The sequence below is a fragment of the Madurella fahalii genome (genome assembly GCF_045866475.1).
Source record: "Madurella fahalii IFM 68171 DNA, scaffold_2, whole genome shotgun sequence".
In the NCBI taxonomy this organism is placed as follows: domain Eukaryota; kingdom Fungi; phylum Ascomycota; class Sordariomycetes; order Sordariales; genus Madurella; species Madurella fahalii.
The window spans coordinates 2,075,757-2,090,958 of record NW_027263972.1 but is presented as its reverse complement, the minus strand read 5'-3'; the positions used below and the strand labels follow the sequence as shown (position 1 = coordinate 2,090,958).

The 15,202-nt window shown below is 57.0% G+C and overlaps 5 protein-coding genes across 5 annotated transcripts; 1 reads left to right on the top strand and 4 right to left on the bottom strand.

Annotated features, from left to right (window-relative positions):
* Positions 1-913: 913 nt before the first annotated feature.
* MFIFM68171_03358 (ADAM family of metalloprotease-like protein ADM-B) lies at positions 914-3,393 on the top strand (the record flags this gene model as incomplete). Its single annotated transcript, XM_071058779.1, has 2 exons — positions 914-980; positions 1,043-3,393. 2 exons carry the CDS (start codon positions 914-916, stop codon positions 3,391-3,393), a joined length of 2,418 nt encoding a protein of 805 aa, XP_070914880.1.
* A 1,073-nt stretch (positions 3,394-4,466) lies between these two features.
* MFIFM68171_03357 (uncharacterized protein) lies at positions 4,467-5,228 on the bottom strand (the record flags this gene model as incomplete). Its single annotated transcript, XM_071058778.1, has 3 exons — positions 4,467-4,652; positions 4,731-4,833; positions 4,975-5,228. The coding sequence occupies 3 exons, from the start codon at positions 5,226-5,228 to the stop codon at positions 4,467-4,469; spliced, it is 543 nt and encodes a 180-aa protein (XP_070914879.1).
* Positions 5,229-6,302: 1,074 nt separating this feature from the next.
* On the bottom strand, positions 6,303-7,324 carry MFIFM68171_03356 (uncharacterized protein; the record flags this gene model as incomplete). The annotated part of the gene is made up of 2 exons (XM_071058777.1): positions 6,303-6,559; positions 6,670-7,324. The coding sequence occupies 2 exons, from the start codon at positions 7,322-7,324 to the stop codon at positions 6,303-6,305; spliced, it is 912 nt and encodes a 303-aa protein (XP_070914878.1).
* Positions 7,325-7,709: 385 nt separating this feature from the next.
* On the bottom strand, positions 7,710-9,310 carry RPL3 (60S ribosomal protein uL3; the record flags this gene model as incomplete). Its single annotated transcript, XM_071058776.1, has 6 exons — positions 7,710-7,965; positions 8,024-8,673; positions 8,733-8,756; positions 8,815-8,971; positions 9,063-9,141; positions 9,298-9,310. The coding sequence occupies 6 exons, from the start codon at positions 9,308-9,310 to the stop codon at positions 7,710-7,712; spliced, it is 1,179 nt and encodes a 392-aa protein (XP_070914877.1).
* Positions 9,311-10,296: 986 nt separating this feature from the next.
* SSN6 (glucose repression mediator protein) lies at positions 10,297-13,407 on the bottom strand (the record flags this gene model as incomplete). The annotated part of the gene is made up of 8 exons (XM_071058775.1): positions 10,297-11,859; positions 11,927-12,171; positions 12,244-12,400; positions 12,454-12,546; positions 12,600-12,779; positions 12,833-12,915; positions 12,971-13,174; positions 13,248-13,407. 8 exons carry the CDS (start codon positions 13,405-13,407, stop codon positions 10,297-10,299), a joined length of 2,685 nt encoding a protein of 894 aa, XP_070914876.1.
* Between the last annotated feature and the right edge of the window lie 1,795 nt (positions 13,408-15,202).

The window sequence follows — 15,202 nt, the reverse complement described above, 5'->3', positions numbered from 1 at the left end:
ACCGAGACAAACACACCCCGGGGCTGGCAGATGCTCATGTCACTGTGTTGAGCTGACATGCCCGCCTAAGTTCGTTTTCAGAGACATCTTTCGGCATGACAATTATGTCCGCAATGACAACAGAGCGTCCTCCGATTTTCGGGTATTTAGATCAACCGTACGAAGGTACATGGGAAGAACCCAGGCTGCGGTTCTCAACAGCTGTACTGTGTCCCTGGATAGCGGGACTGTATCTAACCGCTTCCGGTGATATCTTATACGGCCGGCTGCGGCCAGCGATCTGAGATCCCTCTGGCAACGCAGATTGTGCGGCAGCTAGGGAGCGCGAAGGCTAACAGAAATCAAAAGGGCACTGTAGAAGGGAAAGATATCTACAGAAAGTAAAGTAGGCTGATGGCTGAGGTTGACGATAATGCTGGAGAGAGCTATGGTTGATTTACCTCCTCTCACCGGGATTTCGCCGAAGCGTGGCGGTTCCTCCAAAATGCCCCGCAGCTGGCTGGCCTGACGCCCTGCCGCAGTCGCCCCTGGAGTACCGCGTCACCCTGCTGCAACCACTCACCACTCTGGGGCTCGCACAGTGTCTGGGCTCCCGTCCCTCGACGAGTGGCAGGGCTTGCCGCTACACCCACGGACGAAAACAGTGCACTGCCACCGTTTTCCCTCGTTCCATTTGTCTTTTCTTTCGGAGTGATCCTGCTCTGTCGCCTTCTTCCCGAGTGATTCCCTTTCGTTCCCGTCAATCCCGTTTTTTTAGGTCGGATCTTCCTGCCGAGACTCAAACCGAACTAGAACTCGGCGATTGTCTCACACCCGTTTCCATCCATCATTAACAGATTGCCCCCCTCTGTCGCCTTCTCGTCCCAACTCATGGACAAGGCGTGTGCATAGGGGCCTTCGGTTTTTCAGAATTATGATTCTTAGCAAGGCCTTCGCGGCCGTTCTCACAGGCGCTGGCCTCTTCCTCCAGGATGCAATAGGTATGTTCTAGCACTGGTGGCCCTGCATCTTCAACATCTGTTGGCTCACACTGCTTCTCAAGCACACTCGGTGCAACGGAGTCCGTTGTCGTACATAACACGCATCGAAGATGCCGTCATCCACACGCCTTCGCACCGGGTACACGCGCACACTCCATTCGCTGTCACCTTCCTCCTGCACGGCGGGAGCCAAAATGTCCGCCTCTCGCTTGAACCCAACCATGATATCTTTAGCGGGGATGCGACGATACAGTACATCGAACCTGATGGGTCGATACGCAAGGTCCAGCCCATCGACAGGCGAGGACATAGGGTATTCAAGGGCGAGAGCTTTGTCCGGGACGAAGGGCAGTCGGAGTGGAAGCATGTAGGCTGGGCTCGGATCAACGTGCAGCGCGACGGGGACAAGCCCATCTTTGAGGGCGTCTTTACGATTGACGGGATCAATCACCACGTTCAGACGAGGACGAAATTCCGCCAAACTTCTGTCGGCGGCGATCCGGACGTTGACGACTCCGGAAGCGAGGACATGGTTGTCTGGCGGGACAGCGACATCAGACCCGCAAGCCACGACGAGCTCAGGCGGGGCCTGGGGGAGCCCGCAACGTGCGGTTCAGACCAGCTCAATTACAACAGCCATGAGAACAACATCGTGTATCGTGGGAATGATGAGGCCCCCCGAGACACAACCGCTTGGGAGCTCAGCCCAAGGTTTCTGTTCGGACGGCAGATGGACAACCCTGCCGGCGGTAACGGTGCCGGTGTGAACCTGGCCGGCTCGATTGGGTCAACGCGGGGCTGCCCAAACACAAGAAGGGTCGCCCTGGTCGGCATTGCTACTGACTGCACCTACACGGCCGATCTTGGATCCGACGAGGCCGTTACCGAAAATGTCGTCCAGCTGGTGAACTCTGCCTCACAACTCTACGAGAGCACCTTCAACATATCTCTGGCGATCCAGAACCTGACTATCAGCCCGGCTACGTGTCCGAACTCGCCTCCGCCGTCCGCCCCCTGGAATCAACCATGCACCTCGGGCGCCAACATCGAGACCCGCCTGAGCCTGTTCTCGCAGTGGCGAGGCCAGTGGAGCGATACCAATGCCTATTGGACCCTCTTGACAAAATGCAACTCGGGCCCTGCCGTCGGGTTGGCGTGGCTGGGAGCCGTTTGCCAGCAGGGATCAACGACACGCGACAACGAGACGAGCGCATCCGCGAATGTCGTCGCCCGAACGTCGACCGAATGGCTGGTGTTTGCCCATGAGACAGGCCACACTTTTGGCGCAGTCCATGACTGTACCGCAGAAACCTGCGCCGACGGTACCGTGGCGAGGCAGGAGTGCTGTCCGTTGACGTCCAACAGTTGCAATGCGAGGGCGCAATTTATCATGAACCCCTCAACAGGCGACGGCATCACCCAATTCTCAGCCTGCAGCGTCGGCAACATCTGCAGCTTCCTGGACCGCCACTCGAACCGCATGTCCTGCCTGAACGACAACAGGGGCGTGCCCAACTTCTCGGGAAGCCAGTGTGGTAATGGTATTGTCGAGACCGGCGAGGACTGCGATTGCGGCGGAGATGAAGGGTGCCAGAACAACCCCTGCTGCGACCCGCAGACGTGCAGGTACACGACCGGCAGCCAGTGCGATCCGGTCAATGAGGAATGCTGCACTAGCGAGTGCCGCTTCATGAGCCAGGGCAGTGTCTGCCGCGCCAGCACCGGGCCCTGCGACCCGCAGGAAGTGTGCCCGGGCACCTCGGCTAGCTGCCCACCCGACAGCAGCACGCCCGACGGCGAGGCTTGCGGCAACCCCAGCGACGGCCTTTCCTGCTCATCGGGCCGGTGTACGTCGCGGACCCAGCAGTGCAGAACGTACGTGGGCGGGGAGAGCGCGGCAGCCAACGACTCGAGCACAAACTCGTGTTCCGATTCGGGTTGCGTCATGGCTTGCTCTTCTCCCCGATTCGGCGACCTCAGGTGTTATACCCTTGTTCAGTACTTCCTCGACGGCACCCCTTGCGAAGGCGGCGGCCGGTGCCGCAATGGCAACTGCGAGGGCGTCTCGCTCGCCAGGCAGATCCAGGAGTGGATCAACAACAACAAGGAGATCTTCATCCCCGTCGTGTCGGTCGTCGGCGTCATCGTCCTGATTTGCTTCATCAGCTGCTGCTGGAGCTGCTTCAAGAGGCGGCGCGCCCCCATCGCGCGTCGCTCGGCGCCCAAGCCGTTGCCCCACGCCGGATGGGGTGGTCAGTACTTTGGGGCTGGCGGCCGCGGTGCTGGCGGTGGCGGCGGCGGCGGCCGCGGTGGCGGACTATCTCCCATACGCCCCGGCCCGTCCTATGCGCCGCTGCCTCCACAGGATGCTCGGTGGGAGCCGATGCGGACGACGAGTTTCCGGTATGCGTAAATAATACCTGCCCACACCGCTTCTTTCGGATGGTCTGTGGGTAAAAGGGGACCGTATAGATGGGCGGATGTTTGGTTCCACACGATCCTAGCATGCATGGATGGCGTTTGGGTTTCTCTGGAAAGAAGAGGTTTGCTCAACTTGAGCGAGCATTGTCTATTTTTGCTGTCTTGTTTTCTTTCGTATCCTTCTCTGCTTGTGTATTTGGGAATGAGGGATGACGACTGCTTGGATTGGATAAATGGGTTTCTGGAGCTCTTTCTGTTGCAGCTATATAACGGCATGCAAGATGCGGGTCAGGACATACGCATGTAGCGAATCACTGGGCGGGCAGCGTCCGTTTCGAGGTAACCAATTGTCGAGATAATCGCATGTGGGATACACGGACAGGAATGCTCTGGTGGTTGTCCAATGTCCGTGTTCGCTGGTAGTAGCAGACTCACACCTGTCTATGTGAAGCCATGTACGCCCGTCGATTAATACTAGCAATCGCTGCTTGCCGCAGTCGTTACGCATCCGTCTCTGCTGTTAAGCCTCCGCGCAGCCCGTGTTCACTCGGCCCCCTTGTCGCCATTGGCTCCTCCTGCTGATGACCGTCGTTGCCCTCCACCCCTTTTTCCGAGGGAGTATCCTGCTCGCTTCCCATTGGGCGCGACGGCATGACCTTAACATGGAGAAGATTTCTGGACGTGAGGAAGATGTAAAGGTACAAGGCCGGGAACGCGGATATGGAGATGATGCCATACCGAAAACACCACGGGCACTCGGCAAAACATAGAAAGGTAGTTGATGACGAGGTTGACGGACTGATGCGCCAAGTTGGCGGCGGCGGCTTTGAGCGCCCGCGCCTGTTGCCATCTTTTTGGCCAAGAGCCGTGCCACGCCCGGGAGGCAGGGGGTTCCGCGTCCCGAATAGCATTCGGTCCGGCATGCCCGGGGAGACGTGGCCGTCGGTCACCTCGAAGTGATAATGCGGCACGCCGACCCAGAGCTCCAAGGGCCCCAGCCAGAGGTGGCGTAGGTAGACGGGGGGGGGGCTGCTGTGGCATGCCCATCGCCGGATGGCTAAACGACTAGTTGGTTCCGGATCGGTGGCCGTCGCTTCGGCCTCCCCGCTTGTCGGCTAGGCGGTGGTAGCGCTGGTTGTCTCCTTGCCGAGGGTGGGACGGAGTAGAATGCTTGCTAGCGTTCGCTTGCTGCTCGTCGTCGTCGAAGCCGCATAGGACTTTTGTCCAGTGGAGACGAGCGCCTGGGATACTCTTTTGATGATGATGATGATGGCATGTTGGTATGATGGGTCTGCTGGCAACTGGCTGGGAGAACTAAGGAAAACTCACTTTTCCTGTGGACAAGGCATACATCATGAGAAGTTCGGGGTTGTCGAGAAAAGCGATGGCCTTCTGACGAAGTTCGGCTCTGGCAAAGTCCTCTTTCTCAACGCTGGGTTCCGGCGGGGAGGCGGCTGTTAGCATGGATTGATAACATGGCTAAGGGAATGAAGGCAGAAATATCCCCCAAAAGATCTGACGGAGGGAGATATGTCGAAGGGGAGGGAAGAGAGAAGAGGGAATCATCACGTACCGGCTGTGGCCCAGCCGCAGCCTGGACTCCCGGTCGCTCAAATCCCCATCGTCTGAGCCATCGCCGGAGTGGTACGGGTCTTTACCACGGGCCTGACGGTCCCTCATTTGCGTCGTGAAGTTCTCGCTCATGACGGATGACGAGGCTGCCGAGCTCGGGCCCATGAACGACTGGTAGATCTGGTGCCGGCCGGCCGTAAAACCAATCGCCGATCCGAAGGGGCCACCGTGGGGTCCGCTCGGAGGCAGCGACATTCTGGAGTCGGCGGTGGAGGAAGGTCCCGGGGATCTGAGACAGTCCTGTCGTCTGTTTCGGTCTTTGTCCGCCAAACAATGCAGTGGTATTGCACACGTGTTCCAAGCACGAAAGGATGACGTCGTCTGGGGGCACAAGCGACAATCGGCGAGGTAACCCGTCAACTTTCTCGTGTTCTGGGAAAGCGTTACTCTGCCTCGGTCATCCGAGTGTTAAGCTCCGGTCGTCACACTTGGGCTTCGTGCTGCCCTTCCCAGTTGGAACCTGACCGCCAAAGGGTGGGTCTTACTTGCAGAGCTGCTACACTAGCCGTGCAGTGCTGCGTACATGCAGCTTTAGGTTCTTTGGCGCAAACAATACTGCAATTGGACGAGATGCTCCGTCGGAATGTTTTAAGCTATCCAAGAAGGAAAAGAAGAAGAAAAGGGCTGTGCCCTCGTAGACCTGATTAGAGCATGTAGAGTTCCCATGGCCCAAGCGTCTTTCTCGACCAAGGACTCGAATCGCAACCTTGTGCAGCCAGGCTGAGACATTTCACAATACCCTGCCTTTCTTTGTTCAATACCAAAGCGGGGCTTACTTCGGCGTACACAATAAGACGGGTCTCCGCATCGGAAACTTGCCGATCACTACACGAAGGTGTCTAGACCATTGGAGACATGGTAGAGTAGACCGTGCTAACGACCACTATGGTCCTTTTCGGTGTATCACGAGAGCTACTGCAGGAGGGGATTCCGGAACCCATGCAGCGGACGTGGATCCTGTGCGGCTACTGTGATGTGACAAGCCTATTCCATATCGTGCGTGATGAACCTTCATTCTCCACTAGCGCTGTGGATTCTTGCATGTGACGTGGTTGTCGTCCAGACTTGTATCCTGCATGCGGACCTGGGGATGGCGTCTACCCAGCACACCATTAACAGGTTTTGCCCCAGATGTCTGAATGAGCAGACAGCTGGGGGGGGGGGGGACCAGAGAAATGAGGACGAATATCCTAATCAACACACCCCCATCTCTCACAAAACGCACTCCCAAGGGAACCTCTTGTACGAAGCAAAGCCTCAACAAGACTCTCAACTCTCCACCGCCAGAGCTCTGACCCCAACTAGCTTCGCCTCCTTACCCTTCCCTTCCGTCGTGAGAACCCAATACTCGGCCCTAACCCCTCCCAAGGCAAGCCTATAAACCCTCACATCATTCCCCTGCCCGGCCTCCCTCACAGCGTCAATAACCTCCCCGTACTGCCCATTCGGATCCCAATCTACCGGATCCATAATCCCCACATCTGCATTCTTCGGATCCCAATGCTGAATCAGCCCAGCAAACTCCTCTGTTCCCATTCCATGAACGTTAGCCACCACCCCTTTCTTTTTAAAAGTAAGAGGGAAAAAAAAAAAAAGGTCAATAGAGTAAAAGAAGAAGAAAAAAGTAAAAACCTACCCTCATCAGGCAGCCCCTTCCCCGTCTCATCCCATCCCAGCGCGACCGCCTCAAACGGCTCGTCCGCATCGCTCACATAAAACGCGTCGCCCTTCGCGACCAGCCTGGCCAGCGTCGCAGGGACCTCGACGCCCGGCTGCGTAGCCCTCAGCGCCATCCTCCCCTGCTGCTCCTGTCCCTTTGCGGTCGTCGAGAGGGGGACCCCCTCCGAAGGGTCCTGGTTCGCCTTGTTCAGGAAGGCCATGTAATCCTCGTCCGACGCCATATCTTCTTCTGCGTCTCTCCTCCTCGTGGCCTGCGGGCAAGACGTGGTAAACGCGCGGCTGGCGGCTGGCGATAGTATGGATGTCAAGGCGGACAATGACTGTAGTGCTGATGTTGCCGGAGCACCAGTACCTGTTTGTTTGTCGTAGGGGATTCGTAGGGTTTGATGGCGCGATTGTACCCCCTGTCGAACGACGAGGGAGGGAGGCTGTTGATGCGCACGTCGGGTCGCGTTGCGTCTGTACTGACTTGAGGCTGAGTAGGAGGAGCTTCTGCTGATCAGACCACTCAGGATGAGGATGTATGTGTGGCGGAAATTCACGACTGGCTGGTGCCGATAGGGTCTGAATAATAACGCTTGGGAGGAACCACCGTGGAGGGACGCAAACATGGTGAAAGAGCCCCAAGGGAGCGGGACAGGTTGGGCAACTTGATGATGTAACCAGCCTGTTCTGCCGTGAGCGGCGGCTAGCTTCGGGCGGGGCAAACAGCCATTCATTCGGTGTCCCATCATCCACCAGCCGAGAGGTATCCACAATTCTACAAGAAAACCGACGACAGCAATGCTACTCATGGGAGCAAAGTCAAGCACGCAGAACATCACATTTGTAGCAGTAGTCAATGGCAATTGGCTCATTTTCCCATTCCTCTTCATGCAGCCTTTACTAAGCTGAAAATGCTAGGTAGAATTCCGTGTCCCGACCCAAAGCAACGAGAACCGTGACACCAATGCCATTGTAAACAACGAGAAAAAAAAGCAAAGAACTGGCCCCGCCTTATGAGCTGGCGGCCAGATCCTTCTTGAGCGTACCCTGGTACTGCTTCTTCTCCGCCGGGGTCTGGAAAGCACCGTGACCGAACTCGGACGACGTGTCGATCCATTTGAGCTCGACCTTCTCCAGAGCCTTCCTCGAAGTGTGCGTGAACATGGACTTGCGGAGAGTCATGACCCGCTTCTTGACACCGGGAACGGAGCCCTTGACCATGACGAAGTCGTTGTTGACCTCGCCGTAGCGGACGAAGCCACCCATGCTGGAATTTGGTTAGCTGACTTGACCTGGATAAATAAATCCATACGCCAGTAACTTACGGAGTAATCTTCTTCTTGGTGACGTCGACCTCAGTGGCGGCGTTGTCATCAGCCTCGCCGCTGCCGATGCGGTAGATCTTGTGGTTAACCGAGGTACGGTGGTGGTAACCCATTTGACCAGCACGGGCAACAGTCCACTGGACGTGTGACGGATGCCAGGCACCGATACAAGCAACCTTGCGGAGACCCTTGTGAGTCTTGCGCGGCAGCTTCTTGGTGCCCCACCTGGCGGTGACGCCGGCGTAACCGTGACCCTTGGTGACGGCGATAACATCGATCATCTCGTCCTTCTCGAAGATGGTGTCAATCGAGACGGGCTTCTCGAAGAGGCCGTGGCCGAACGCGACCTTGTCAGCAACGGAGCCGCCGTTGATCTGGATCTCCATGAGATGGGCCTTCTTCTGCTTCAGAGGCGTCTTCCGGATCTGGGTGTGCGCCAGGACACGGACAACGGTGCAGTACTTCTTAATGCGCTCGAGCTCGCGAGTGATGGAGGCACCGTTGTTCTCCGAGTGCTTCTTGGCGTACTTAGTAAATGCCTTCTTCTTGCTCTTGTACCAGTTCTTGTAGAAGCGGCGCTTGACCTCGTCGCTCAAATGCTCCGCCCAGACGGTGGTCAGGGAGCGCAGGCCACGGGGAGTCTCGATGTACTGTGTGGTGTTAGGAAATTGGCTCCGTCTTCATCCTCGGCCGGACAGCAATGACTTACTCCAACCAGACCCACAACTATCATCTATGAAAGATGTTAGCCATTGACACAATAAGAGCCAAGCGGGCTGAGTTGCGCGTACAGGTGGGGTATCAATGATTGTCACAGCCTCCACGACTTCCTTCTTGTTCGCCTTCGCACCCGGACGGTCGAGGTCGCGGACGATCGTGGTCATGCCAGCCTTGTAACCCATGGCAGCGGTCAGGTGAACGGGCTTCTTGGGGTCATCCTTCGGGAAGCTGCCATCACATTGCAGTCAGCGCTCGGTCTCTTTTGAATGCCAATCCAACAACCTAGACAACGGAGGGCAACAAAAACGCCACCACTTACGACTTGACCTTGCCCCTGTGGCGGGCAGCGCGCTTTCGCGGCAGGTACGCCAGAGAGCCATGGCGGGGCGCTTCGTACTCTGCGATCCGTCAGTATTCAGTTGCTCAAAAAAAACAGGCCCCTGCTCGAAGGTCGTAAACCCGATCGCGGTCGAGCTTTTCGTGCACAGCCGGGTGCCGCTGAAGTTGTCGAACTCGATTAAATTGACAGATGGGAGAAATGGGCAGCTACTCACTCCGGTGAGACATAGTTACTGATGTCCGCGAATTGGCGTGATGTGTATTGGAAAAGTCCCCCAGGTCCAGTCGCAAAGGGAAAAAAGCTCTAGGGAATTTGGAGTTTCTGAAATTTTGTGTGAGATGGAGCTCAGCGCCCGGACCAATTGCAGCGGAGCCCTACTTCGTGGTCAGTGCTTTTGAGCCACCAAGTGTGTCAGGGTAATTGACATGCTGCCAGCCCGAGTGCGGTTAGCAAGGATACTTATTACTAGCTAATGGAACAATGGCCCACTGAGCTCTCTGAGTCACGTGATTAATCAATTGCTGGGTGCAACCAAGCAAAGCATTCTCGCAACCGCCCTGCGACGACGGTCCTACTCGGATGCGAATGGATTCGATTGCTGGGGTGTTGTTACTACTTGGCATATGCAGGCGTAGGTATTGACTGGAAGCAAGAGGAGACTAAGATCAGAAGGGTGCGGCAAGTCACTTGAGAACCAAAACTTCATCTGATCCCTAAGAGGCAGTTGGGCTTCATGATTTATCATAGCAGAGCCACGATCGCCATGTACCTAAGGTAAAGTAGTAATTCAGACCCTAGAAACCTCCCATTTGCCGACGTCAAACACAAGCGACTTTTCTAGAGCATGCATGCAATCGATATCTGGTATCTCACTTATGTGACCACCCCATGTACACTGCCGCCCCGGTAGCAAAGTCAGGATGACATGCGCAGGCTACCAACATCCCTCCCCCGCCACGCTTCGCTTCAAACACAGAAACAAAAAGATGGAGAGAAAGAGAGAGAGAGAGACAGAGAGAGAGAGAGAGAGTGAGAGAGAGAAACGGATACGAGCGAACCCAGTGGCAACATGACGCTGAGGCTCGGAGGTAAGGATCTGCGTGAGCAGGCGCTGATATATCAGCCAAAGTTGTAAGGATAGCCAGCACTGCAAGTGCCCAAAAAGACGGGAATGGATTACACCGTCTCAAATGGCGGCCTAAAAGAAGAGCGCCTAGTTACTGTCCACCTTTTGGCCCATGATGCCGTTAATACCGGCGCTGGTGGGTGTTCCATTCTTCATCTCGGTTGTCGCAGCGGAACCAGGGCCTGATGCCGATCCCGAAACGATGGCCACCTTCTTATCTTCTTCGCCGCTGTCGTCATAGTCTTCATCGACCTCCATTGCCCGGGCAGCCCGCTCAGGCTCGCTGATAATGGCAGGATGGGCGGCGGGAGGATGCTCCATCCGTCTCTCCTCCGGCCCCGACTGGTACTCTTTGGGAACAGGGCCGGCTTGAGATCCGGGGCCTTCATGCATGAGACCCTGCATCGGGGAGGGGCCCTGCTGCATTGGCGGTAAGTGAGCAGGCACCGAGTGCGACTGCGGGTGGTGGGCTGCCTCGGAGGGATGATAACCCTCATTACCATGGCGCTGCTCGTCGGCACGACGCATCTCCTCAGCGCGGCGCTGCTCCTCAACCCGTCGCGGATCCTCCATGCGCCGTTCATCAAACCGCCGAGCTTCGGACGAGTTCCGACGATAAGGCTCGAGGCGGGGAGGCGTGGACGGACGGCGATGTCGGATGTCGTCCATGCGCGCCCGCGTTTCCTCGGTTGTAGGTTTCTTCGTATCCCGCTCATCTTCCCACTCACGCATCCTCTTTGGGCCGACGGAGGGCGGACGCGCGTCATGCTCCCGATGGAGCGCGGCGTCGGCAGGCATTCCTGGCTGGGGAGGAAGAGGGACCCCAGCCTCAGCGCCGTTCGGACCAGTTGGGTCAGGGTGGGGGGGATACGGAGGCTGATGCTGAGGATAGGCCGACTTAGGCGACGGCATACGATTATCGTGCATAGGAGGCCTGCCGTCGTTCCTGGGGCTGTTCGTGCGGTACGGCATCAGCGGGTTCGAAGCACTTCCACTCGGACCGGCGGCCGAGGCTGGCTGCATCACGGGGGCAGGCGTGTGACCTCCGTAGTTGGGATTCCTGATCCGGGGAGGCGGCTGGGACACTTGGGGAGGCTGCTGCGCTTGCTGAGGAGGCGGCGGCGGCGGCGGCGCAGCGTAGTGCGCAGGAGGCGGGGGAGATGGTCCGCGCCGGAGTTGTTCTGGCACCCTGTTGGCCTCCTGGTATGGCCTCATCTGCTGTTCCGGTTGGGGACTAGGCTGTCGCTGACCGGGGGGAGCTGGGCCACGAAAGGGCTCACGCTCTGTGGCATAAGGGTTTGGAGGTTGCGGAGGGGGGTTAATGTCGGAGATCCTACCTCCCCAAGAACTCGGACCAGGGCCTGGAGCGCTGCCGTTGAGCATCGCTTGCGGCGGCTGCGGCGGCTGCGGCGGCGGTGCGGACCCGGAGCCAGCCCATTGCGGACCCGGAGGGCCAACCGCGCCGGCAGCCTGGTACGCTTGAGGGTGAACGTCTGTTGGCACCGGCGCCTGTCCCGGCGGGGCGCCATTCGCCTGTCCATTTCGCAACAGCTGCAGCCGGGTCTTAATGTGAGGGTTCGTGGGGTCCAACTGGGCGGCACGCTGGTATGCGTCCAGCGCATCCGCAATCTGGTTGTTACATGACTCATACTAAGGAGGTTTGCAGTCAGCGTCCGATCCGCTGGAATGTGAGCAAAGCTAAGCGTGGAGAACTCACCAGAGTGCCAAGGTCATACCACACCTCTGAGATGTACGGATTGAGGCGGATAGCTCGCGAGTACGCATCCAGCGCGTCGCGGTACTGGTTGATCTGGTAGTAGAGTACGCCTATCGAGCACCAGAAGGTAGGATTGCGGCCATCGCGGTACACCGCTTGCTGGTATGCTTCGTATGCCTTGGGGTACTTCTGCATTTGCATGTAGCAGCGCCCCAGCAGGTACCAACTTTGCGCGTCCGAGTTGTCTGCCACGCGTTAGGAGGTTGTGTTGTCCAAAGAATATCGGAGCTCTAGGCTCCCCAATGGTTACGACGCACCAGCTGCTACAGACTTCTCCAGATAGTCGATCGCTCTTTCTTGGCTCGCATAGTTCTGATTCTGAGTATGATGCAACCAGCCAAGCTGCTGGAGCACCTTGGCGTGGTTGGGGTCGCGGTCAAGGACGCGGTGGTATGCGGCCTTTGCACTCTCGAACTGTAACCGAGATAAGTATCATGACGGCAACACAAGGTCATGACCTTACTTACATCCTTTTGTTGCTCGTGGACGTGGCCAATTTGGAACCAAATGTCCTCCTCCGTGAGCGGAGTGGGAGGGGAGTTGACAATGTACTTGAAGCACTAGACGGGGGGATAAGTTTCTACACTAGAGATTATGATAGTCGGCGACGCACCTCAAGAGATTGGCTATACTTCTGCTGCTGCTTATAGATAATGCCAAGCCGGAAGTATATCTCGTGCGCCTTGTCGAAGTCTGGTTGCATTCGCATAACCTGGGCAAACGCATCCTCGGCAAGGTCTAGAGAGCCGTACCGGTCGTAAAGGATTCCAATGCCGTACCAGAGTCGAGGTTCCTGTCATTGTTGTTAAGCAATCTTAGCCACAGACCAGGAGAACGACAACCAACCTTGGGGTCCGGGAGGTTGAGCAAGGCCGACTGGTATGCATTGTATGCTTCTTGCAGGTCGTCCATCATGAGATAACAGTGTCCTAAACCGCAACGTCAGCATCCAAATCTGCAGCAAGTGGCTGCGTGTACACGCACCGAGACTGCCCCACGCCTCTCCGTTTCTGTCATCCAGCTTAAGAATCGCATTCAAATACTCGGCCGCCTTGGGGAAATCTTCGCGGTTCCTCAGAACCAAGCTCATGGCATTCAGAGCTGGGATAGAATTGGGGTTCGCCCTGAGGGCGTGCTCGTAGGCGACCATCGCATCGTCAGGACTACCCATCAGCTCCGCCACGGCACCTGCGTCGAGGTTAGCACGGTCTACCACAGCGCATACCTGCGGGTAGCGGGCGTCTGAGAGAGCGCAGTTTACCTATATTGATCCAGACCGCCTCGTTCATTTGCATGAGGGTCTGACGCGCTGCTGCAAGCGACTGAGGCGGAACAGGCGGTCGCGCCGGACCCGGAGGCCCATGATGCATTTGCCTCTGCATCGGAGGTGATGGGTGATGGTTCGCCATGATTGTCGCCATGGTTCGTGTTACCAGACAATCATCCCAGTCTCAAGACTGCAGAAAGAGACCGACGTCGGCGGGTGCTATCGGTACCCAGCTTCCAGCGCAAAACGGCGGCAGATTTGTAGCCTAGGCTTCCGGGGAGGGAAGGAACAGGGAAATGGAAAGCAGTACCAGGTGATGATTGCGCAGAAGAGCAAAGCGTTGACACGGATCAAGTGGTGGGCGCGATTCACCAACAACACCTCGTCCTCACCAAAGTCGGTCAGGCAACACAAGCTGGGGCAAAGGTTGGATGACACCCCGAGGTCAGACGTTAGGCGAGGTAGGATGAAATATGGATACCGGCCGCTTGATTGCGGTCCTTTGCGTTCTGATCAAGCGTCGTCTGCCTAGGTCGACGGTAGTTGAGGACGCGGAAAAGGAAAAAGGAGAGCAAGACATCCGGGGGAGAAATCTCGGGATGGGGACGAGTCGGACTAGGTCCATTTAGACCAGCCGTGTGAGGCACATAGAACACCTTACCCACCATCATTTACAGGGATCTGTGCAATTGTCTTCCCGTTCATGTCTCGCAGTGCAGCCAAGAATTGAGACAAAGTCGTGGGAAAGTCACTATACTTCTGAGCAGGATCCCGAGCACCGACCTACCTAGCACATGCGCTAAATTGGCACAGCCCTAGGCCAAATCTGGTATCTGTCGGTGGTTGCACATTAATCTGAACCGTCGCTCATAAAACGGGCCAACGGCTGCGGAAAAAAAAAAAAAAAAAAAAAAAAAAAGAGGATACTTGCCTACTTTACTCGACCCCACCACAGCTAATATCAGATAAGGAAGTACTGGGGGTTTTCTTGCGAGCGTGTATCGTCGGCGGCCGGTTTCTGGGGGAGGCCTTTGGCAGCTAACGATTCGTGTCCTTCCCGCCGTCAAAACGGGGATCTCAGCCCGGCGGTGATGGGTGGCTGACAAGCTGGCAGGGCTCAACTGTACAGGTACTAAATGGTACGTTACAGGCCGCAGAACCAGCCTCTTTCCAGGGAGGGTGTTTCCGGAGCAAGCGGCTACGCCATTTCGTTTTAGCGTGTGGGTCGAGGCGTCTGTGGCCATCGACTGGTTCCACAGCGCGGTCCCCCGTCCCATGCGTCCCGCCCACATTCAGCACCAAGACGACAGGACCCACAATGCTCTCCCGTGCCTCCACATCCACCCGTCCACCCATCACTGCGACGGAACCCCAGACACTACACCCCGAATGAGGTGGAGGCCCGTAATTGGGGGGTTTCGATAGTGCGGTGTGCGGGCAGTCTCGTCATCGGAAAATAACTGCGCCCGACAGGCAGGGGGAGCCAAGCACCTACTCCTCCCAAATGACACACCCACACCTTACAGTCGACAAAAATCAGCACGGGTCTAGGCAATCCAGATGCGAGGCTCAGTCAGTGCAGCACTTGCAGCGCTTCTGCAGCGTTATGCTTCCGTCTACATCGGCAGTGGAGGTAAAATAACATGCCCTTCGCCAACCATAAGTAAGCCGACCCCTCCCACCCGTCATGGTCCATCGACGGTCGCAACAACGGTCCATATTGCATCCAAATGAGGGCTGCCCACACCCCCAGGGTTTGGTTGCGGGCATGGTTTGGGAACCGAAGCATATATTTGTTGATGAACTACTCTCCATGGCAGGTTGTGCAGCTTTCGGCGGTCTTCGACCGGATTTGCGCGGCGCGCTTCGCGAACTGCGACGAGGCCGCCCCGTCTACACAGGGTACTTTTTACTTTTAAAAGCCGTCTTTCAACACGGGTTGGCACGGT